Source organism: Oryzias latipes, chromosome 18 (genome assembly GCF_053564925.1).
Source record: "Oryzias latipes strain Hd-rR chromosome 18, Olatipes_Hd-rR_3.1".
Taxonomy (NCBI): domain Eukaryota; kingdom Metazoa; phylum Chordata; class Actinopteri; order Beloniformes; family Adrianichthyidae; genus Oryzias; species Oryzias latipes.
In genome coordinates this window covers 6,815,737-6,839,605 of record NC_136254.1, presented here as the reverse complement: position 1 = coordinate 6,839,605, position 23,869 = coordinate 6,815,737, and the positions used below count along the sequence as shown (strand labels likewise).

The 23,869-nt window shown below is 42.2% G+C and overlaps 1 protein-coding gene and 1 long non-coding RNA gene across 7 annotated transcripts in view; one reads left to right on the top strand and one right to left on the bottom strand.

Annotated features, from left to right (window-relative positions):
- Positions 1 to 5,110, top strand: part of LOC144987354 (uncharacterized) — a 62,251-nt gene extending 57,141 nt beyond the window's left edge. For all 5 annotated transcript variants that reach the window (XR_013651235.1, XR_013651233.1, XR_013651236.1 and 2 more), the window contains 2 exons: positions 4,353 to 4,406; positions 4,849 to 5,110. This is a non-coding gene — a long non-coding RNA (uncharacterized LOC144987354). The remainder of the gene's footprint in view (positions 1 to 4,352; positions 4,407 to 4,848) is intronic.
- Positions 4,472 to 21,142, bottom strand: LOC110013522 (CD5 antigen-like). Of its 2 annotated transcripts, none has more exons than XM_023966141.2 (9): positions 20,643 to 21,142; positions 15,654 to 20,027; positions 11,210 to 11,509; positions 10,730 to 11,035; positions 6,184 to 6,480; positions 5,727 to 6,029; positions 5,361 to 5,645; positions 4,852 to 4,937; positions 4,472 to 4,786 (listed from the first exon to the last, which is right to left on the bottom strand). In XM_023966141.2, exons 3-9 carry the CDS (start codon positions 11,496 to 11,498, stop codon positions 4,691 to 4,693), a joined length of 1,662 nt encoding a protein of 553 aa, XP_023821909.1. In that variant the 5' UTR covers positions 11,499 to 11,509; positions 15,654 to 20,027; positions 20,643 to 21,142; the 3' UTR covers positions 4,472 to 4,690. The 2 variants fall into 2 exon arrangements, with proteins under 2 accessions (XP_023821909.1, XP_078792843.1); XM_078936717.1 differs by having other exon boundaries at positions 19,249 to 20,027.
- Positions 21,143 to 23,869: the final 2,727 nt, after the last annotated feature.

Genomic DNA, 23,869 nt, shown 5'->3' with positions numbered 1-23,869 from the left:
TGCACAGTAATCCGTTTGTTAACAGTGAAGGGCAAAAGATGGTCATCTAATCATCCTACCGCTGTCAGACTCTGAGTCAAGTGGTTCTGGTTCTGCTGATGGTTCACAAAAATGTTCTGCTGGGTCATATCATTAATTAGATAAGAAGTAATGAGATTTATACATTTAAACAATAAAGGTGTTGTGTGGGTATACCCCCGCATTTCCCCTATGAAATTAGCTAGTTGCATCCCCGATCTGTGTCATCAGTGGAATAAAGATGTTCAGTTGTTTAATAGAGCAGAAATGTTTTAGAAACATTAATTGTGTAAATCTGATCAAAACCACGAACCATTGCATCAAAAGCGACACATCTCTGTGTCTTTGCATCTGCAGGTGGACATGCGGCGTCGACCCCATTCTGAGCCCTGATGATCAGATTCTTGACCCATCTACTCGCCGCGGTGCGCCTGCTGGAACCTCCAGATTTACACCTGAAGGGGGACATCTACAATAGCAGTTGTTATGCAGAAGCCTCCATGCTGCTGGGACGGACATGTGGGACGGAGGTTGGGCCTTGAAGCCTGCTCGTGTTCGGCGCTGCTTCACCAGGACTTTTACAGAAGAATGGCCCGGTTCTAGAGGAGCTGTCAGTCAAACGGCAAAGCTCTGGAGGATTTACCGGAGATCCAGTTTCTGAAACTTGACAGTTGGAATCTGCTCCTGGAATGCTCTGATGGGTTTTCTGGAACGCTTTCAGGATGTTCTGCTGGACGTTTGGTGGCACCGCTCTCCTCTTTCCCCACTGTAGTCATATGCCAAAGGGTCACAGTATTATGACAGCATTATTTCAATGACAGGGCGCACAGACATCCCTAATCAAACCCCCTTTTTTTTTAACTCCTAGCACTTAAAGAGAAGTTGGGACTTATACTGAGAAGAAAACAAAATAAAAAAACTCACTGTCAGAGTCTTTTCTCAGAGCATCAGTTATAAAAGAGAAACTGTCAAACAGTGAACTCCTGCAGCACTTTAGTCATGAGTTTATTCTCATTTCCTCTCTCTTCATTTTCTCAAACAAATAATATATTCTCCAGTATATTGATGGAACCCTTCAGGCTCTGGGTGACACCAGAAAATCTTGAAGCAATGCGTGTTTCTACATCCGTGGTGGATTTATTCTCTCTTTGTCAAAGTAAAAAAAAATAAAAACGAGTGTACCAAGAATGGAGCCTTGAGGAGCTCCGTTGGCACATGTGAAGCTCTGCATTTGATGGCTGAATCTGATGGTCTGTTTAACCCTGGAAACTGCACAAGCATAAAGACTGAAGAACTTGACCATAAAAGGTGAAAACCTTTTACAACTGCTATTGAGGTGGTTTCTCATGTGTGAGACGGATGAAGGCGTGGCCAAAAGAACTCACGCTGTCCCTCTCCTGCCTCCCCTTCCCTCCTTCTTTGCTGTTTGACACTGTCTGTGTTTGTATGTGACATACACCTTACAGTCTTTGATTGTTTGATACCCAAGATATACTTTAAATATAACAAAAAAATCACAACACAAAAAAACACAACAACGTTCAAATCTGGGATTTTATGCTTTCATTGATACAATTACATGGATTTATTATGAAATAAAAGGGTATTTTTCTTGGAAATGTGGATTTGTTGTAATTTATCTACTCAAAGCCTTTGTTATGTGCACCTGAACGGGGGATAAATGATGGAGGCATGCAGGTGGGACTGAGGCTTAAAGCATTTTATTTTTACTCATAAAAAGACATTTGTAAGTAAAACCCATTTCTTTAACACTTTTGTTTAGAAACTGTTTGCTAACAAAATGGTTTATATGTTGAATAAGCAACAAAGACTAAAGCGTTTTGTTTTTTTTGCTTCGCATGCGTGGAAATGTGCAGTATTTCAAATTCAAATCCATTTGGTTTGGTGTGGTTTTTGCATCGTCAGCAGCCAAAGCTAACCCTTTTGCAGGTAAACTAGCATGTTTATGGATTGAGTTGTTCGACATTGGAGCCTGAGAAGCAGACTGAATTTTCTGCGTAACAAGCTTGTAATTATCTGATGAACAGATGGTATTGCCTCCAGCAGGATGTCAAAGAGTCAACGTTTGGAACACCAACAGACAGGAAGGACAGTCAACGTCTGTGATCAGGTGTTTCCTTTGAATCTCAGATTAATAATCTTTGTCTTAATGCTGCTCAGCTTTGAGTCAGAACTGAGATTCAAGGTGTAAGCGCACCCGCCTCACTCGGTTTGCAGTGCGACGTTCAAACTGAACACAATTAAAATAAAAAAATAAAAACAACAATAACATTAGAAGAACTTTTTCCTATTGTCTCCATGAAAATCAGAAAAACTGAAAGTTTAGAACAACAACGATCAGATTCTCATCTGTGTTGGTTTTGGACTCCACCCACTGATGACATCATCAACACGTCATGGGCCAAAGCTGAGCTCCTGATAGTTTGATGTGGAGCCAAACTTTGCCAAAGTTTAGACGTTAGGCCTTGTCAAGGTTATTTCTGAAAACAATAGACAATATCAAAAAACAGACGCCAAGAACTCAGTACAATTTCCCGCCAGGAGAGCTGGAAACAGACAACCAACAGCTCCAAGGACGTCTGTCTGACCTCGCATCTTTATTCATAGTTGGGTCACCCTGTCACCACGCAAACTCCTATCGTTGGTAATAACATGTAAAAAACATGTCACGAGTAAAAAAAACAAATAAACACAGTCCGACACATCTACACGTTAGTCACATTGGTGCATTCACAATAAGACTCAACCAAACGGTGTACCTCTCTAAATCACTTCAACATCAGTAAGAACAACCAGAAAAAAAATCCATATTTAAGGCACTTCAAGTTTTTTAAAGAAAAATGAAGGCCTTAACGTGCGCCTTGTTGAGCGGACAACCCTCACTTGGAAACAGGATGCCCCTGACGCGCGAATCGAGTTCGGTGTCGTCCTTTTTCAACTGTTCCTCCTCTTCATCATCCTCACCACCGGAGTCTACCCAACACCAACATTCTGTGCCGTCTGGCTACGCTCTCTACATCCACGGCTTTGCTGTCACTCATCTTTTTCCTCCTCCAAGTCCTTCACTCCTGCCTTTCTACAATCAATTCTTCCTCCTCTCCTTCTTCCACCATCAGTCCTCCAATTTCTACCCTGCAGGTCAGGTGGTTGTTGTTGAACCAGGCCAGGACACATCTGGTGTGATCGGCATGATTGATTGGTCCTCATGTTTGCCAGATATGTATTTCAGTTTGCTGAGTCCTGCTTTTCCTTGGTAACTTCTGCAAATATTCAATGTAAGTAAATTCTGAATATTCTATAAAAGCTAGTTGATTAACCCTTGTGCCATCTTAGATGACCCCACCCTTCCATTGACGTGTTCTCCCTACCATGACAAAGGTGGAAAGATTTCATGTAATCCATGGACACCAGTGAAGATCACAAATCATTGAAGAAAAAAGGTTCAGAGCACTGTCTAGTGGGTCTAGATGACCCAACTCCCAATGTTAAAGTGCCTAGGATAGCACAAGGGTTACGGGATGGCGGGGCCAATAAAGGGTTATCTTAGACTGTGTCCGGATTGTGTCACTATTCTCTACCACTAAAAACCATTTGGTGCAGGAAAAACCAGTGGGCTGGATTGTAACGCAATATGGACCCACTACTTCTTTTTTCTTCAATAGCAAAAATACAAACTTTTACAAAGACTGTTAATTAGTCCACTGTGTTATGATGATGAAATAGTTTTTTTTTTTGAATGACAAATAGTTCAAACGCAGTGCATTGTTGTCTATATTAGCCAATCCAGTGAGCATCTGTGCACACTGGACACCCCAAAACAAAGATGAACGCCCATTGGCTGTACGAGAGAACTGGACTGAGCCAGTGTGATGTCACCCATAGAAAACAGCCATCTACCGCCTCCAGCAAAATGATGCCGCCATTTTCCCCAATTCAGACGCCGCCGTCAGTAAACAGTTATTGGTCCGAGTGACATTTCTATGGCAACCACTCTCTGCAAGCTTGTTGGAAGTCTACACCTCTGCCCCTGAAAGCGGTCTCAGGAGAATCTGTCAATCAAAGGTTTCAAATGGACTGTTTCAAAGCGGGCACCAAAGGATTTATTGAGGTATCAACACCAGAGGGGGAGGGGCCACTCAATCAAGTTCTCATGTACAGTCAATGCAAACGCCCGATATGGTGAAGGAATTCGGATGCGATGCTAGATTCCAACCAGTTGACCTGTAACTTGCATTTTAGCTTGAATATAAATTAAATTCCTTCTAGTGCGTTTAAAACATCACACCTTTTCTTTTCTCCATTTTCTTTTCTAGGATTTCTGAACGTGACCCATTAAAACTAGAGTGAGTTCATCAACAATAAAGCAGGTATCATTCCAAAATAATTTGCTCCAACTTTTGAAGCATGAATCTGGTGTATAAAGCGCTTTTTACTTCACAGCTTTTGTACAACATCTGCATCTAACGGTCACCTCATTCTCTTTGTCCAAAATTAGGATTACATGAGCAAGAATGACAATTACATTTTCTTTAAACAAGCTACTTTTCTCATTAGTTTTGTCTTTAAAATTGTTTGGGTAAAATGTTAATATTGACGTTTATGGAACATCTTGAAATCTAATGCAGAGTTTTTCAGCTGTTCATTCTTTCCTTCACACTGCAGTCATCTCCTCTGTGCAGCCTCCAGATCCAGAACCATCAGGATCGTCTCGGTTCTTCTCGTGTTCTCCGTCTGGTTTTCTGTCGGTCTAAAAGACAACAATTCACCGTCACTATAAAAAAACTTCTGGTCCTGTATTTGTGTGTTCAGTACCGTGGCGTAGAAGCAGGTGACGAGGATCATCGCCATCAAACCCACCGAGACGACACACCAACGGATCATCAAACCGACAACAGAGACTGAAACAGAGGATTTCTGCTGAGTCAGATTGGATATTTTAGTCATCAGAAATTTGACCTTTTTTTCAGAAAAATAATCCTAATGTTTTTATTAATCTCCTAATGGACTGTGTGCACCTAAGGGGACTAAACGTTTCTCATTTTCTAAATAAAAAAAGGCATATCAAACAAAACCTGGCTGTCTGGAGTGATCATAGTGTTCTGTTAAACTAAATGAAAAAAGGAGAATTTGTTGGTATCTGTACCCACAACTTCCTATTTACTATCAAAATAAAGTTCTTTTTTCTGAAGGTCTACCTCGCTGGTTTTCATCTTTCCTGACACACTTGGTGCTGATCTGGATCAGTAAATTCTAGAATTACAGAGTGTTGCAGCAAAATTGGACACGACCAGTAAAATAATGACGTTGTTGTTTGGTTTTACCTGAACATAATATTTCAAGAGTAGATTCGCTGTGATCAACCACATGCATAATATAACAGCCTTCCAGTGATAGGCCACACGGAGGCTGGATCCACCACACAGATCTGTTTAGAAAGTTGTCTTTGCTTCTAGAAGACAGAGCAGAACCACAACCCAGCTGAGCGCACACTGCAGAGGCGGAGTCCCGGCTCCAGTTAGAATCAGCTACTGGTCCCCATTCTCCTCCGTAAAACATCTCCAGTGTTCCAGCACAGTGACTGACGTCTCCCTCCAAGCGGATGATTCCTTCATGTAGGCACAAACAGATACGTTATTGATAAATGATCACACCTGTCACCAATTTTAAAGCTGTGGCTCCTCCTCCACCTGAACAGGTGAGGTCAACAACTTTGTCCGCTAAGCAGCTTCTCTCTAGTCTGGCGTGGTTGCAGTCCAGGAGAGCAGACTCGTGACCTTGACAGAGAAACTCTTTGTTCCACTTTGGAGCCTCTGCTTCTCCATAGAGCGCCCCCTGGAGGACTGAAGGAGCCCCACAGCCCAGCTCCCTACAGACCACCTCTGCATCCAGCAGGTCAAAGTCATCTTCACACACGGAGGACCACGAGTTGTTGGACTTCACCTCCAGCCTGCCTGAACACCGACTGGATCCGTTCTCCAGCCTGACAGAGTCTGTGGATCCAGAAGAGAAGACCAAGTTTAGAACGGTTCACAATGATGAAGAAACATCTCAGGTTATTAAAAAAAATTACTTAAGGTCGACTCAATGACGCATCACAAACTGACAGTGAGACGTACATACAGTCGACATCAGAAGGTTTGTTACCTAAGCAGGTGATTTCCATCGTCTGGCTGCTCATTGTATCGTCATACACACATTCCTCAGTATTTAGTGGAAATGTATGAAGGCAGGTAAGACTCATCAGGAAACCAAGCTTTTCTCTAAGAAGTTGTTTATTTGTTGATGAAACGTGGGATCCACACTTCAGGTTCTTGCACACAAATGCAAATGTCTCTGTTCTTGGAAATCCCTCGGCATCAAAAGCTCTCCATTCTCTTCCAATTTTCACCTGGAGTTCACCAGAACAACGACTCGATCCCATCAGTCTCACAGTAGCAGGATCTGAAAGAACCCAGGAAATCAAAGATTGTTTGAGAAACATTTGATTTGATTTGAAATGGTTTATTTCAAGCAATCAAATAGGAATTATACACAATAATACAATCATCAGTTATACATTCATACATTAACTAATCAAGCTTTGGATAATTAGACATATCAATAAATATTGCTTGAAAGGGAGTGGAAGGAAGCGAATTTATATAATCCCACCCCTGTTCTACCGTAATCATTTAAAACATGATTTATCAATATCCGGTTCCAAACTTTTATCAGACAGAATTAAAAATCTTGCAATATCAATAATGCACATGACAAAGATGAATTACTTAATTATTATGTAAAAAATAACTTTTAGAAATCAACATGGCAATGAAGTATCCAAATATATGAAGATTATGTTACTTAAATCATTGATATGATTAAAAAATAATACTATATCAGTAAAATAGACATAACACTGTTTCATACGGTGGCCCAGAAGGGTCACGACACAACACATTAACATTACACACAACACATTAACTTAACACACAACACATCAACTCCAAACACAACACAATAACTCACAACACATTGACTCACAACACAACACATTAACTCACAACACAACACATTAACTCACAACACAACACACTAACTCACAACACAACACATTAACTCACAACACAATAACTCACAACACAACACATTAACTCACAACACAACACATTAACTCACAACACAACACAATAACTGACAACACAACACATTAACTCACAACACAACACATTAACTCACAACACAACACATTAACTCACAACACATTAACTCATGGCCCAGAAGGGTCACAACACAACACATTAACTTACCTCACAACACTTTAACTCACAACAGAAGTAAAGCAGCAATTGAAGTGCTTTTATTCTGAAATGTCCACTGGGCTGAGCGGCTAACTACCTAACAGAAAGTAACGTCACTGTGAGCTGTGGAGGGAGCATGATCTTTCTACAGGAGAACCTAGCAGCAGTGTTGCCAGATTGGGCGGTTTTGGTTCTAAATTTGCGGGTAAAAATGGCTTTGGCCGGGTTTTCATAATTTGGGCGGTTTTAGGATCGGTTCGGCGTTTTTTCCCCCTTCATGAATATCTAATAGCGGACTACGTTAGGCCGTGTGGCTGTGAACTTCTATGTACTGAAGCTCAGTAAACGCACCAGGCAGAGAAGCTCTACGGGCTCTGTCATTTAACCTGTTGCAAGGGGGGTGCAACGCGTCGCCTCTTAGAAATTGTGTTCTTTAAAGCCTGACACTGCGGCTGCGTGTAGGAGGAGATACCAGCTAAAGTTATGGTCTGATCGCTACATGGATCGGTGTCTGTGTTTATCAATCCTTTCATTATTAGTCTGAACTATTTTTTATTTTGAAAAAACATCGAATCGGGTGCTAAATCAGTCCAGTAGGGGGAAAACTCAACGAAAGCTGTGTATTCTTCTTTCTCCTGATCTAATAAAAGGAGGACAGTATTGAATATTTCTTCAGGGGACCGGCCTTCTTTCATTCATTGTGTTTGTGCGTGCGCGCGTTCGCGTGTGTTGGGGACCGCACGTGCATGTGTGAGGGGAGGGAGCGGAAGAAAGGTGAGGAACGCGCGTGCAGCGACAGAGAGGGGTGGGAGGGAGGAGTGTGCGTACATATTGTATGTTTAAGGAGAATCCTGATAAAGAGAAAGTTTCTGACAACACTGCTGCTAGCTTCTCTTGTAGCAATAACATGGTCCCTCCACAGCTTACTGTGACATTACCTTCTGCTGAGTAGTTAGCCGCCCAGCCCAGTGGACATTTCAGAATGAAAGCACTTCAATTGCTGCTTTACTTCCGTTGTGAGTTAAAGTGTTGTGAGGTAAGTTAATGTGTTGTGTTGTGACCCTTCTGGGCCATGAGTTAATGTGTTGTGTTGTGAGTTAATGTGTTGTGAGTTATTGTGTTGTGTTGTGAGTTAATGTGTTGTGTTGTGAGTTAATGTGTTGTGTTGTGAGTTAGTGTGTTGTGTTGTGAGTTAATGTGTTGTGTTGTGAGTTAATGTGTTGTGTTGTGAGTTATTGCGTTGTGAGTTAATGTGTTGTGTTGTGAGTTAATGTGTTGTGTTGTGAGTTAATGTGTTGTGTTGTGAGTTATTGTGTTGTGTTGTGAGTTAATGTGTTGTGTTGTGAGTTAATGTGTTGTGTTGAAAGTTAATGTGTTGTGTGTTAAGGTAATGTTTTGTGTGTAAAGTTAATGTGTTGCGTGTAAAGTTAATGTGTTGTGTGTAAAGTTAATGTGTTGTGTTGTGACCCTTCTGGGCCACCGTAGTTTCAGGAATTTTCATAGCAAAACTTGGTCAAGTATCAAAAGTTACAAAAATGTGCAAAATTATGTTACATTAGGAAAAATCATGAAACAATTTATCAATTTTTTTGGAGCTAGTGAAGTATAATCATTAAAAGTGAATCAATTTAACCATTTTCAATAATTGGTCATTTGTTTTATTATTTTTTTGTATTTTTATTTCATTTTTATTTTTATGATAAAGTAATGCTGTGAAGTAAAATAAGAAGGGTCCATATTTTGTCAAATGACCAAGGTTGGCATTTCTTCTTCTGCTGATTAACAGCCGTTCTTCTTGGTTTAAACAGTTTATAGGTCTCTTGGATGTTATGTCTGCAGACATTAGATAGAGGTCCATATCCTTCTTCAGCTGATAAAAGCAGCGCCTAAGAGTTGAGGTCAACTTGTCTGCAGGTCAGAGCTTTGGTGTTAATCAGGTTACTTAAGCCTTTTGGAGAAAATTATGAATCTAGGCGTCATATTTCTTGAAATTATTTGGCTCTTTGATTAATTACTGCATGTTGTTTCAGACGTCCGTGATCAAACACTTCTCAAAGTCCTTCATGGTGTTCACAACCAGAACTTTGGACCGGTCCAGTGGACCAAGTGGTTTGACGTAAATCCTGCATCCTTTAACCCAAGTGTTCTCAATATGCTTACGCTTCCTGAGAAGCCGTGCATGTTTTGTGATTTCAGCAATCCTTCTGGTCAGATGGTCGTTCAGATAAGCAGAAGATCCCTTCAGATTTTTATGTTGATTCATCAAAGCTAGCTTGTGTTTGTGATTCACAAACCTTACGAGGATCGCTGGTTTATCCGTCTGCTTTCTCCTGGGGAGCGGGTGGCAGGTCTCCATGGTGTTGAGATCCAGGGAAATCCCTTTAGACGTGAGAAATGATTCCATTTGGCGTTCCAGAGACTCTGCACTGTTCCCCGTTTCAGGACTGGTAGCGCTATTAGCATTAGCATTAGCAATACTAACTCCAGCTGCAATTAGCTTTGCCTGAGGTTTGATCGGTACTCCAGTGAGAATGACATTATTCATCCTTACTTGTTGTTCCACATCGTCCAGTCTTTTCTCCAGAATGTCGACCCGGTTTTCTCGTTGCTTGTTTTTAAGCGCGGAATCTTCAGAAGTCCTCCATTAGCTCCAAAATCGGCGTTAGCTTGGCTGTCACTTGTTCCATAAATGGATACAACGCGGCTTGGATTCCATCAAGAGAATTTTTAATGTCTTCTGGGTCCTGGTTTTTCTTACGGGCCATGGTCAGCTCTCTTTTTTGGAGAAAATCAACTTTTTAGTCATTTGAAGATAGTTGTATAGCCGCAGAGAGCCACACACGCGTGCTGCTGTAACCCGGAACCGGATGGAAACAAAAACCAGGTCAAGATCTGACCTTAAATCTTTAGCAAATGCTTTCTAGCACACAAGGAAGTGCAAAAACTGCAGGTTTGTGAAAGTGGAAGGAACGTCCCTCCACTCGTCCACTTCTCCAAAGCTCCGTTAACATCGGCCTCAGTAACACGTTTAAGCAGTCCCTTCCCATGAAAAGTCAATGTAAACCTGCATTTCGGGCTTCTGGTTCAAAACTCTCACATTCACGCTTAGCTATGGAAGTTTCTATGACCGTTTTTAGGCTCCATGAACAAAACGCTCGACCTTTGAACGCACGTTGCAACCGGCTCAAACTTTGACCAATCAGAGACTTGGATTTGGTAATGATAAGAAGGTGAATATGGGTCACATGCCCGGTGCAAACAGAGCTTGAGATGACTTTCAATCAAACTTTTACTGATTGATGTACCTGCACAGGGAAAAAGTTCCCGTCTGTGCTTATTGATACATCAGCTCCCAATGAGATTGAACATGTTACAGAAACACGCCTACATGCACTAACTGGCAGCTTTACCTGAGCAGGTGAGTCCAACAGCTTTGTCAGGTGGACAGGCTTTTGTTTTCCTCCATGAGCTTCCACAGTCCAGAAGAACAGACTCATGACCTTCACAGAGAAACTCTCTGGTCAATATCGGAGCTTCTGCTTCTCCATAGAGCGCCCCCTGGAGGACTGAAGGAGCCCCACAGCCCAGCTCCCTACAGACCACCTCTGCATCCAGCAGGTCAAAGTCATCTTCACACACGGAGGACCACGAGTTGTTGGACTTCACCTCCAGCCTGCCTGAACACCGACTGGATCCGTTCTCCAGCCTGACAGAGTCTGTGGATCCAGAAGAGGAAAACAAGTTTATAACGGTTCACAATGATGAATATTTAAATTCTCTGGACTCAAACATCTCAGGTTACTAAAAAAAAATTACTTAAGATCGATTCAATGACGCATCACAAACTGACAGTCAGACGTACATTCAGTCGGCATCAGAAGGTTTGTTACCTAAGCAGGTGATTTCCATCGTGTCGCTGCTCATTGTATCTTCATACACACATTCCTCCATATTTAGTGGAAATGTATGAAAACAGAGAGAACTCATCTGGAAAACCGGCTTTTCTCTAAGAAGTTGTTTAGTTGTTGATGAAATGTGGGGTCCACACTTCAGGTTCTTGCACACAAATGCTAATGTTGTCTCTGTTCTTAGAAATCCCCAGGCATCAACGGCTCTCCATTCTCTTCTGCTTTTCACCTGGAGTTCACCAGAACAACGACTTGATCCCATCAGTCTCATTGTAGCAGGATCTGAAAGAACCCAAGAAATCAAAAATTGTTTGAGAAACATAGAAACAAAACCAGGTCAAGATCTGACCTTAAATTAAGCAAATGCTGTCTTGCTAGCACACAAGGAAGTGCACAAACTGCAGGTTTGTGAAAGTGGAAGGAGCTTCCTTCCATTATACAGCTGCAGCTTTTGTTGTTTGTTCTGTTTTTCTGTGTTTTGTGTATTTTTTTTCTATCAGAGTGGGACTTTGTTGTCTTTGTGGATTCAAGATCAACTTCATTTATCCCCGAAGGAAAATTTAATAATAGTAGCAGCACCACAGAATAAGATTAGAGATCAAATGATTACAAGACACAAAATATACAGGGAAGGAAAGAGAAATTAACAGGCGAAAAACATATAGTCGAAAACTCTAGAACTCTCAAAAATCATATGTAAATCCATGTCTGCCAGATGAATTGTTAAGTCTAATGGCTGATGGCAGGAATGACTTCCTGTACCCTTATCTAGCACAGTGTTTTTCAACCTTTTTTGAGCCACGGCACACTTTAACCTTGAGAAAAATCCCGCGGCACACCAGCATCCAAAAATTTAAAAAAAGGAGAAACTCATAATCTGTATTGATGTACAGCCCCTACGCAGTCTCACATGCATTTTTGTGGTAATTGTGGCAGAAAAAGATGAACGATGCAGCTGTTTCTTTTCTAAAAGATGTAATAAAGGTTAAGTTAAAAGATTGAAAAACTGTTTGACGTGTGTTCGTTGTTGTTTCAAGACGTTTAACAAGGAAGACTCATTGTGCGCTGAGAGACTGTCACTTCAACCCAATGCATCATGGGAGATCAAATCAAACTTTATTTATAAAGCACTTTTCATATAAAAATACATCACAAAGTGCTTTACATTAAAAAAAAACAAAATATAAAAACAAGCATTGACAATTAAAAAATAAATAAATAAAAATAAATGAATAAATAGGGCCCCCCTCCCCGTACCTAGCCCCCCACTCCTTTAACACCTCCCACCCACTTACTGATGGGAAAAGACAATGAGAAATAGGTCGAGCACAAAAACAGGATGCAGGAAACACTGATAATTGGAACCTCCCCCTCTGTGAACAGCCACATAGACAGCCAAATGCAACATCACAGGCGGGGACCGCTCCACCACAGCTAAGCGGTGATGCAGGTCCCCATCCAGAGCTGCAGTGGCTGAACAGCAGCCGACCCAGAGGGAGAGGTTCCAGCTGAGGAAGCACCGGAAATAAAAATGAATAAAAATGAGAATAAAAAAGTAAACATATTGATAAAAACAATAAATCATGGAAATAAGGTAAATTAAAATAACGCGTTAAAAATCAGGTTCAAGTTCATAAAACAAGATAAAATGGATAAATAAATAAAATAAAAATAAAAAATACATATAAATAAATAACTGAATAAATGAATAAATAAAAGTAGTAAAAAATTAGCTAAAAGCCAGGTTAAAAAGATAGGTCTTTAGCCTTTTCTTAAAAACTTCGATGCTCTCTGCTGCTTTCAGGTCCTCTGGCAGACTGTTCCATAAACGGGGGGCATAGTGCTGAAACGCAGCTTCTCCATAGGTTTTAGTTTTTACAGTTGGAATGGTCAACAGACCAGTGCCAGAGGATCTCAGGGTCTGCGAGGGTTCATATCTTACTAAAAGATCTGATAAATAAGAAGGCGCAAGACCGTTAAGACATTTAAAAACTGTTAAAAGCATCTTAAAATCAATCCTGAAGCATATGGGGAGCCAATGCGGGGATTTTAAAATTGGGGTGATGTGAGCTCGCCTCCTGGTCTTTGTAAGAACTCGTGCAGCAGAGTTCTGGAGAAGCTGAAGGTTCCTAATGTTAGTTTTTGGAAAACCAGCAGCAGGGCGTTACAATAATCAAGATATCATGATCATGATAAAAGCATGCATTAGCATCTCCATATTAGCAAGAGAGAGTAGTGGGCAGACTCTAGCCAGATTTCTAAGATGATAAAAACCAGTTTTAACCACCTGTTTTATGTGGGATAAAAGTCAGCTTAGAGTCGAAGATAACGCCGAGGTTTCTGACTGTTTCTGAATGACTTATGAATGAATGAAAGTTCCTTTAGCTTCAGAAACTGTTTCTCTCTCTTGGCTTCGGGACCGATAACTAAAATTTCAGTTTTCTCTTGGTTGAGCTGCAGAAAATTATTTGCCATCCATAATTTCCCATCTAAAATACAGTTAAAAAGTGCTTCTATTGGCTTTGTGTCATCAGGAGACATAGCTATATACAGCTGGGTATCATCAGCATAGCTATGAAAACTGATGTTGTGGCTTCTGATGACATTCCCCAGAGGAAGCATGTAAATGCTAAAAAGCAAGGGGCCAAAGATGGAACCTTGAGGCACACCACAATTAATTTCATGGACCCCAGAAAATATGTGTCCATGCTTACCATAAAGTTTCTCTCCTTGAGATAAGATGTAGTGCAAACAGCCGCCGACCGCAGACAGACTTGCTTCTCTGAGCTTCATTGTTTTGTTCACTTTTTCCGGATTCTGTGGAAAGCTACACCGCTAAAGACGAGCTTTAGCTGGTATTTTTGTTGGAACTGAGAGACTTTATGAGCAGAATCAGAACAAGGAAGTGAAGACTTTAACCACTTCTAAAGGTCAGACTGATGACGTGTGATTAAGCCCCCAAGAATGATTGGTGGAGAGAGTTTAAGGGACGGGACTTTTCCTAAAACAGCTGTAGCTGCAGCTAAATCGTACCGTCTTTCTTATCAAAAATTTTTTAATAGAATCAAATAAACACAAAGAAAAAAGTATTTTACGATCTTTCATATTCCTAAGATGTGCTAATGGCCCTGGTAGGTGAGTGGAAGAACTCCAGTGGTCCTTCAGAGGAGAAGTGGGGGGACTGCTGGGGGAGGGGGAGCTAGTGTCTGACCTTTTTAAAAACTGGTTCAAATGCCATGTAGGACAGCTGGGGGAGGGGGAGCTGGAATCAATCCTGTTTAAGAACTGGTTCAGCTCATTAGCTTGATCCACATTTCCTTCAGCTGCACATTTTCCCGTCCTCTGAAAGCCAGTGATCGCTCTCATCCCACTCCACACATACCTGGTCTGGTTTCTCTCTTGTCTCTCTTCCAGCTTCCTCCTGTAGGTGTCTTTACTCTCCTTCAGGCTGTGTTTCAGCTCCTTCTGGACTCTAATAAGCTCCATGCAGTCCCCCAGCCATGAAGGCCTTTTTCTTCTCATTCAGAAGGGCCTCCAGCTCACTAGTAACCCAGGGTTTGCTGTTCAGGTAACATTGCACCCTTTTGGACAGGTTGGAGTTGTCCGTGCAGAATTTGATGTAATCCGACACACAGTCTTATAGTCCATCCAGGTCGTCACCTGGAGGTTCAGACAGAACAGACCAGTGTGTGGTTTCCAGGGCATCACGCAGGCTGTCCATGGCACCGTCAGACCATTTTGTAACAGTCTTCTCCGTGACTGGTTTCTGTTTAACCACGGGTGTGGATGATGGGGAGAGCAGGATGAGGTTGTGGTCAGACTTGCCCACTAGGGGCAGTGCAGTGGATGTGTATGCACTGGTGACATTAGCATTGTTGCTGTCTCGTCCAGCTTTCGCAGATTCGTATGGTTCGGGACGTCCAAAAACTGAAATGTGCAGTTGGGAAATGAAAAGACACACAAAAGTCTGCATGAATTTTCAAACCTTTTGCGAAAGAAGAGAGATGGAGAAACACGACCTTTTAGGCTTTGTGGCTGTCCGCTTTCTCTGTACTCAAGAAAAAAAGACTTTTTTATTATTCAGTAAGGGAAGATGAAAACATACAAAATACGTTGTTAGACTGGTGTGTTTTTGTCTAGTCTGCATTGCAGGTGTCTTGGCTCCATAAACACTCCAGTACAGAAAGAAAACAAAGACCAAAAGTCAAAAACAGGCCTATTGATGACCTTGTCACATATTATCTCTTACTGAAGGCAGGAATCAAGTATATTTCTGTAATACAATATACATGCATATTGAGAATCCATGAAATGCAGAATCCATTAAATGCATAATAAAAAGAGCATAGAAAATATAATAGAACCCATGTAATGCATAATGAAAAGCCCATAGAAGTCAGGATTCCAGCCTTCTCATCCCACCCACCTGCTCTCTGATCGGTGTCAGCTGCGTGTCCTGGTATATAAGTGGGTGTGTCAGCTCACTCATTGCCAGCTCGTGGCTGTTCACTCGTCAGTGCTTCCATGTGTTTTTGGCTCTCAAACTCTTTTCCTGTTCTCAGCTGATCTTGTCAAGCCTGCAGCCTCCAGTCCGCAGCCACATCCGCAGCCTGCTGTCTTCACGCTCCTCAGCTGGTGCCGCCTCGCACGGACTCTGCTGTCATTAATCCCTCCACCGCCGCTGCAGTCACAGCCTGCTGTCTTCACACTCTACCACTGGTGTCGCCACACTTGGATCCTGCAACTGAACATCCCCCACTGCTCTCACACGAAGCCCGTAATAAACTCTTTCATACCCTGAGCGTGCCTACACTTGGGTCACTCAAATCTGACAACAGAAAATATTATGGAACCCCTGTTCACCTCCACAGCATACTGAAAGTCCGAAGTCTTATTGTCCCTTGTTTTGCACTGGAAATATTGATGGAATGTAGGGAGACTGGAGGAGAGGCAGGCGTGATTAAAATCCCCTGTGATGAAGATGAAGGCACCAGGGTGTTTAGTTTGCAGGTCAGCAGTGACCGAGTGATGAAGGAATATAGACGTTGATGGTGATCACGTTTGTAAATTCCCGTGGCAATTAGTATGGGCGACGTCCGATGGCATAAAGCTCCACATCGGGATTGCACACACGCTCCTTGATGTGGATGTGCTCCATTTTTCACCACCTGTTGTTCACGAGTAAAACGAGCCCCCCTTCCTTTCTTCTTGCCGCTCTCGATGATGTATTGGTCCGCTCGCACCGTGTGGAAACCAGCGATTGTCACGTTAGAGTCCGGTATCAGTTCGTGAAGCCACGTTTCAGTGAAACACATGATACTGGCCTCTTGATACTCCCACTGGGTCCTTACGAGAGGCTCTCTCTTTCCTGCTTTTCACATTCCATCATCCATTTTAGAAGGACATGAACACTCACTTGAGCACAGGTGTTAGCTCACCTTTGCACAAATACTGTACGTGATTGAATGAAATATTTCACACTAGTTGGTTTGAAAGCATAGGTATGCAAGTGTGAACATTATTTGTATTGTGTACATGTTGATATGTGAACATTTTAGGAGCCAACAGTTCACACAGAGTGAACTACAAATGCATTTCCAAAGAAAAAATATTGTTTTTTCTGCCTTTAATAAGAAATGATTTCTTCCAGCTGTTAATGCAGACACAGCAGCGACACAGCCTGCAAGGGACCGTCAACAAAGTGCAACCTCCTTGAAAACATCAATCTATAAAAATCAATCTCCTTATAAAATGAATACATGTCTACATTTATATGAGCTGGTAATGAAGATTTGTCTGCATATTCATGCTATAATTAATATATTGTAAGAAATCCCATCTTTATTATAATTTATTTATGTTTATAAATTTTAAGAGATATGATTCATAATGTTACTACAGCAAAGATTATGTCAGAAAATTACTTTGTTAGTTTCAGTATCTTTATTGAGTATTTTTGACCAAAATGATCCATATTTAAATTTGAAATTTAAAAAAAAAATAAACATCACCCTAATAAGTGGCTAATGAGGAAGAGGGTAAGTTGGGGACAGCTGGTGGACTGTCCCCCGGAGGTCAAACAGCCGCCCGCCCCCATCAGATCTTTGTGAAGACCTTTCTAACTTTCCAAGTCTCCTTCGTCCTGCACTCTGATTGGAGAGGGGTACACCGTGGTGGGTCACCAGTCCATCGTAGGGCCACAAAGATAAATAACCAGGCACACTCACAAACACACCTAGGAAAAATTTAGAGTCATTTAATTTAACTGCACGTTTCTTGGACTGGGGAGGCAAAGGAGGCCCATTTGACACGTTTTGGAATTTATAGTTTCAACTAGAATTCAACTAAAAATGATAAAATTTAAAATAAACAGGTGAAACAACATATCTTTACATTGCTGATCACAGATGAGGAGATTTCACTGCAATCAGAAAAGTGAGGACGACTGGAGACACACACTGCGCCAACAGAAAAGGCAAAAGATGTCACAATGTGGCATGAAGAACAGATTGGGAGGCCTCTCCATCACAACCCAATTGAATGTTACACTGCTGAGGAAAAGCCAACTGCTTTGGTCAGAAGTATGATGTTGACTCGCTTACAGAGTTTCCTGTGTTTCCTCACTCTGGACAAGCTTCGGAATATTCGGGACTGTACTGTTCAGCATGGACGTCAGACAGAAGACGACAGCTGGTTCATGGCCCTCCCTGAACTAATGGGATTCATTGCCATCCTCCTCGTGAAGGGGGGGGGGTAAAACTTCCATCCGTGCAAAACGCAAGATAGTCGTCGAAAATGGGGAATCCACTGATCTCCAAAATTATGGTCAGAAACCACTCGAGACATCATGCGGCATTTATCCTTTGATGACAAGGACACGCCCATGGAACGAGTTGGGACTGACAGGTTTCCAATGTTTGGAGGTCTTTCGTTGCCAACTGCATCAAATCTTTCAACCCAGGCAAGATCCGCCAGGAGCTTCAAAATCAGTAAAAAAGCTCACACACACACATGGGGGAGCTGGGAAGGCGAAAAAGGACAACTGAGTTTGGTGACAAGCTCCCACACCTGATAAAGGGAAAAGGGCAATGTGCCAGGTGAATGGTCAGTGCCAGAACAATCATGCCAGAGTGTGCTTTGTTGATTGCTACAAGTATACCTGTGGCAAATGCAGAAAGGAGATTGTGTGGCAGTAAGTATGTGCAAACAATGTAGTGGGTTGAAGATATCACTTTGACCACATGATTTCTATGTCAGTATTGTGTCTTTTGTGCATGAACAATAAATTTCTAAACTGTGGTGACCTATTACTAAAAGTGACAGAAGTGAGGGGATATCGTGAAAAACTTAAGCAGCTACTTGGTTTGTCCTTTTTGCACGTTAGAAGAACAGCCTAATGGCTGTGCTGTTCATGTGCAAACTATGTAGAGGGCTGCTCTTTGGGCATGTAAATTTTAACTAATCCAGCCACTTGGCTGTCCCCTGGACGTTGCAGGTAGAAAAGCCAAATGGCTGCTCTACGGACCTTCTAGTGTTAAGTGAAGCTGTAGTATATACTGTACTGTAGTATATTCTTTAGTAATTCTTTTCTCCTGTTCATGTTAGTCCAGACAGGTTAGTGTTTGTCTTTGTTTTCCCTTTTCTTTTAGTGCAGGTAAGAAAACAGATTTCAGTTGGATGGATTTTGTTGGTTATTTTGGCCTTGGTTCAACCTGAAATCTTTTTGCTTTTCTTTAAGTTCTTTTTGGTTGTCATTCATTTTTAAATAAATTTGTTATATTTGTTTGGAGACAATCTTTTGGTGTTTTGTGAATATGGGTCACATGCCCGGTGCAAACAGAGCTTGAGATGACTTTCAATCAAACTTTTACTGATTGATGTACCTGCACAGGTGTTTAGACATTTCTATAGTGGCCTTAATGTCACAAAAAGTTCCCGTCTGTGCTTATTGATACATCAGCTCCCAGTGAGATTGAACATGTTACAGAAACACGCCTACATTCACTAACTGGCAGCTTTACCTGAGCAGGTGAGTCCAACAGCTTTGTCAGGTGGACAGGCTTTTGTTTTCCTCCATGAACTTCCACAGTCCAGAAGAACAGACTCATGACCTTCACAGAGAAACTCTCTGGTCAATATCGGAGCTTCTGCTCCTCCATAGAGCGCCCCCTGGAGGACTGAAGGAGCCCCACAGCCCAGCTCCCTACAGACCACCTCTGCATCCAGCAGGTCAAAGTCATCTTCACACACGGAGGACCACGAGTTGTTGGACTTCACCTCCAGCCTGCCTGAACACCGACTGGATCCGTTCTCCAGCCTGACAGAGTCTGTGGATCCAGAAGAGAAGACCAAGTTTAGAACGGTTCACAATGATGAATATTTAAATTCTCTGGACTCAAACATCTCAGGTTACTAAAAAGAACGACTTAAGGTCGACTCAATGACGCATCTCAAACTGACAGTGAGACGTACATACAGTCGGCATCAGAAGGTTTGTTACCTAAGCAGGTGATTTCCATCGTCTGGCTGCTCATTGTATCTCTAAACACACATTCTTCAGTATTTAGTGGAAATGTATGAAAACAGGGGGAATAAACCTGGAAAACTGGCTTTTCTGTTGGAAGTGTTTTAGTTTTCAATGAAACGTGGGGTCCACACTTCAGCTTCTTGCACACAAATGCAAATGTTTTCTCAGTTCTTGGAAATTCCTCGGCATCAACAGCTCTCCATTCTCTTCCGATTTTCACCTGGAGTTCACCAGAACAACGACTCGATCCCATCAGTCTCACAGTAGCAGGATCTGAAAGAACCCAAGAAATCAAAGATTGTTTGAGAAACATGGAAACAAAACCAGGTCAAGATCTGACCTTAAATCTGTAGCAAATGCTTTCTAGCACACAAGGAAGTGCAAAAACTGCAGGTTTGTGAATGTGGAAGGAGTTTCCCTCCACTCATCCACTTCCCTAAAGCTCCGTTAACATCAGCCTCAGTAACACGTGTTTAAGCAGCCACTTCCAATGAAAAGTCAATGTAAACCTGCATTTCGGGCTTCTGGTTCAAAACTCTCACATTCATGCTTAGCTATGCAAGTTTCTATGACCGTTTTTAGGCTCCATGAACAAAACGCTCGACCTTTGAACGCGCGATGCAACCGGCTCAAACTTTGACCAATCAGAGACTTGGATTTGGTAATGATAAGTGAGTGAATATGGGTCACATGCCCGGTGCAAACAGAGCTTGAGATGACTTTCAATCAAACCTTTACTGATTGATGTACCTGCACAGGTGTTTAGACATTTCTATAGTGGCCTTAATGTCACAAAAAGTTCCCGTCTGTGCTTATTGATACATCAGCTCCCAATGAGATTGAACATGTTACAGAAACACGCCTACATTCACTAACTGGCAGCTTTACCTGAGCAGGTGAGTCCAACAGCTTTGTCAGGTGGACAGGCTTTTGATTTCCTCCATGAACTTCCACAGTCCAGAAGAACAGACTCATGACCTTCACAGAGAAACTCTCTGGTCAATATCGGAACTTCTCCATAGAGCGCCCCCTGGAGGACTGAAGGAGCCCCACAGCCCAGCTCCCTACAGACCACCTCTGCATCCAGCAGGTCAAAGTCATCTTCACACACGGAGGACCACGAGTTGTTGGACTTCACCTCCAGCCTGCCTGAACACCGACTGGATCCGTTCTCCAGCCTGACAGAGTCTGGAAAGAGATGAAGAGCAGATCAGCTGGAGGTTGCAGACGTGGACCAACATCTCACTGCTTGGACCATCAGCTTCCTCACAGACAGGCCACAGTTTGTGAGGCTGCGTGACTGTGTGTCTGATGTGGTGGTCTGCAGCACAGAGGCACCTCAAGGGACTGTGCTCTCCCCTCTCCTTTTCACCCTGAACACATTGGACTTCACCTACGACTCCGACCTGCAGACGTTCTCAGATGACAGGGCCATTGTGGGCTTTGTGTCAGGGGGGGCGAGCAGGAGTACAGGGGGGTCATCTCTGACTTTGTGGGCTGGGGTGAATATAACCACCTGCTGCTTAACACCAGGAAGACAAAAGAGCTGGTCCTGGACTTAAGGAAGTCCTCACCACCACAGTCACCGGTGAACATCCAGGGTTCAGACATTGAGGTCGTGGACACATTTAAATATCTGGGTGTTCACCTGAACAACAGACTGGACTGGTCCAACAACAGGGATGCTCTGTACAGGAGGGGTCAGAATTGTCTTCGCCTGCTGAGGAGACTGAGGTCGTTCGGCGTGTGCAGACAGCTGCTTAGGACCTTTTATGACACTGTGCGGGCTCAGTGGTCCTTTATGGAGTTGTGTGCTGGGGTGGGTGTAGGCAGAGACATTAAGAGGCTGCACAAGCTGGTTAAGAAGGCCAGCTCTGTCCTGGGCTGCACGCTAGAGTGCATGGAGGAGGTGGCGGAAAGGAGGATGTTGGATAAGCTAACATCCATCATGGATAACCCCTTCCACCCCCTGCACCAAACTCTAGAGGCGCTGACCAGCTCCTCTAGACTGTTGCACCCACAGTGCAAGAAGGAGCTTCTGCAGGTCCTTCCTCCCCACAGCCATCAGACTGTACAATACCATGTTACAGTGACACCCCACCTTCCCACGGGGGTTTTTCATTCACTCAATTATTTGCTTATTGTTGTTTTCAGTTATTTTTTCTGGTGTTCTTTGTATTTATAATGTTATTTCTGTAAATACACTGACACTATTTTTAAAAATTGCTTTAGTTTTTCAAATTTTTATGCAATCTTTTTGTTCAACCCATGGAATAAAAGCTGAAAGTCTGCACTTCAATGGCATCTGAGTGGTTTTATCTAAAATTCACTGTGGTAATGTACAGAAACTAAATTAGAAAGGATGTGTCTCTGTCCAAATATTTATGGTCCCGACGGTAAATAACCTATCCATCCATCTGTCCATCCATCCATCCATCTTCGCTGCTCATTCAGAGGATGGTCTCTCACATGTGGGGTCTGTGGAAATTTTCACTCCACTACTTTTCCAGAATGGAACTGAAGTGTTTCAGTGCTTTATTGTTTTCTTAAAATTGGTTCTTCTTCCTTAAAGTCACAGAGAGACACACTAATAAACTCACCTGAACAAGTTATTTTCAAAATGCCTGTTGTTTTTATGACTGACACCGCAGAACCACAATCCAGTCTTCTGCAAAAAACATTGGCTCCCATATTCAGGTCCAGGTTTATTTTCCGTTCTTCACGCCATTTGGATCCCTGGATCCTGCTCTGCAGTCCACCAGCACAGCGACTGTCTGTTCCTACCAACCTGAATTCTTTTGGACCTACTGAGAACAGACACAGTAATACCATGAAGCAGTGGGACTTCAGCACAACCCACAGCAGATTGTGTTTTTGTCGGTTTGTCTTATTGACCTGTTGTGTGTTCAGCCCACAGAAACCAGAGAGAGCATGAAGAAGATCAGTCAACTTTCCACAACGTGTCACATGTCCTCACTGAAATCTACAGCTATCACTGAATGATGATGAGAATCTCATTAAGCCTTAGTCACAGTCTATGATTGAGATTTTATCGAGTGACATAATTGTCAAGTGTTTCCTAATTTTTTGTGCGCTTTTCCCACACTTGAAAAGGGCTGAGCGTCCAATGTTGAAGATCGATTCACTCAGACTGCCACTTTAGATCAATTTCGAAACTTTAATTAATTTCCATTTGATCCGGCAGCAATCAATAGGTAAAAACCTTAAACACACACGATAACAGTAATAAATATTTACACTTTCAACATACATATTAACAGCAAACATTTATGTAATTTAAATTGCCTCAGTTAATTAACAACATCACTTTAATTACATTCTTATTTAAATTCATGTATTAAGTCCAAATTTATTCAAGAATTAATTTAAAATGTCATTATTTAGCAAAAATTCACATTCATAAATAAACTTCCCAGTGTAAATTTACAAAGGTTACAAAGCACACCGACAAAAAAAACATCTAAGCCCTTAATGCTGAAAATTCCCACTGGTACCTGAAGTACACACAAACATTTGCGAAGCGCACACTCCGGTCCCCCAACACACCAAACAAACAAGGTAGCTATCTGAGCGCTATAGTTGCGCGATCACTAAAGTCTTTTCCTACCGGCTGCCTCTTCAACAGATGAATGTGGACTACTCAATTGCACACAGGTAAGCAAACAGACTTTACGCACGAACTGACAAGGCTTGTGTCTCGCCTGTGCTTTTCCTGAATGAGGTGTGTGCGTCGCCATTAAAAAAATGACGCAGCACACTCAGCTGTTCAGTCCACATCACGTGACTCAGTCAGATGCTTTGCGCAAAAATAATAAATATGGAAATTGTTTGTAGTTTGTAAACTTAGTGATTTTTTTTATAGTTTAAAAAATGAGACAGACGATGAAAGGTGAACATCAGGGACTCCACAGTTATTTCAAATGGATGAAGACAAACGTGCCGCTTCAGAGTTGTCATGTGAGGATTCCGACTGCAAACAGAAAGGCGAACTTTAAATTTAAGGAGGGAGCAGAGGGAGAAGGAGCGGGAACCTTTTCATTTACGCCAAAGACCAGCAAAGACATGAAAACTTCACAGTTTTGAGGCGTTTTAGC

Bases quoted from the DNA above. Each gene is read 5' to 3' on its own strand.
- LOC110013522 (XM_023966141.2), bottom strand. From the start codon at position 11,498: ATGAGACTGATGGGATCAAGTCGTTGTTCTGGTGAACTCCAGGTGAAA. The intron at 11,036-11,209 runs GTAACAAACCTT...CTGGATCCACAG, and splicing joins GATGGAAATCACCTGCTTAG to ACTCTGTCAGGCTGGAGAAC. The intron at 4,787-4,851 runs GTACTGAACACA...GTTGTCTTTTAG, and splicing joins TCACCTGCTTCTACGCCACG to ACCGACAGAAAACCAGACGG.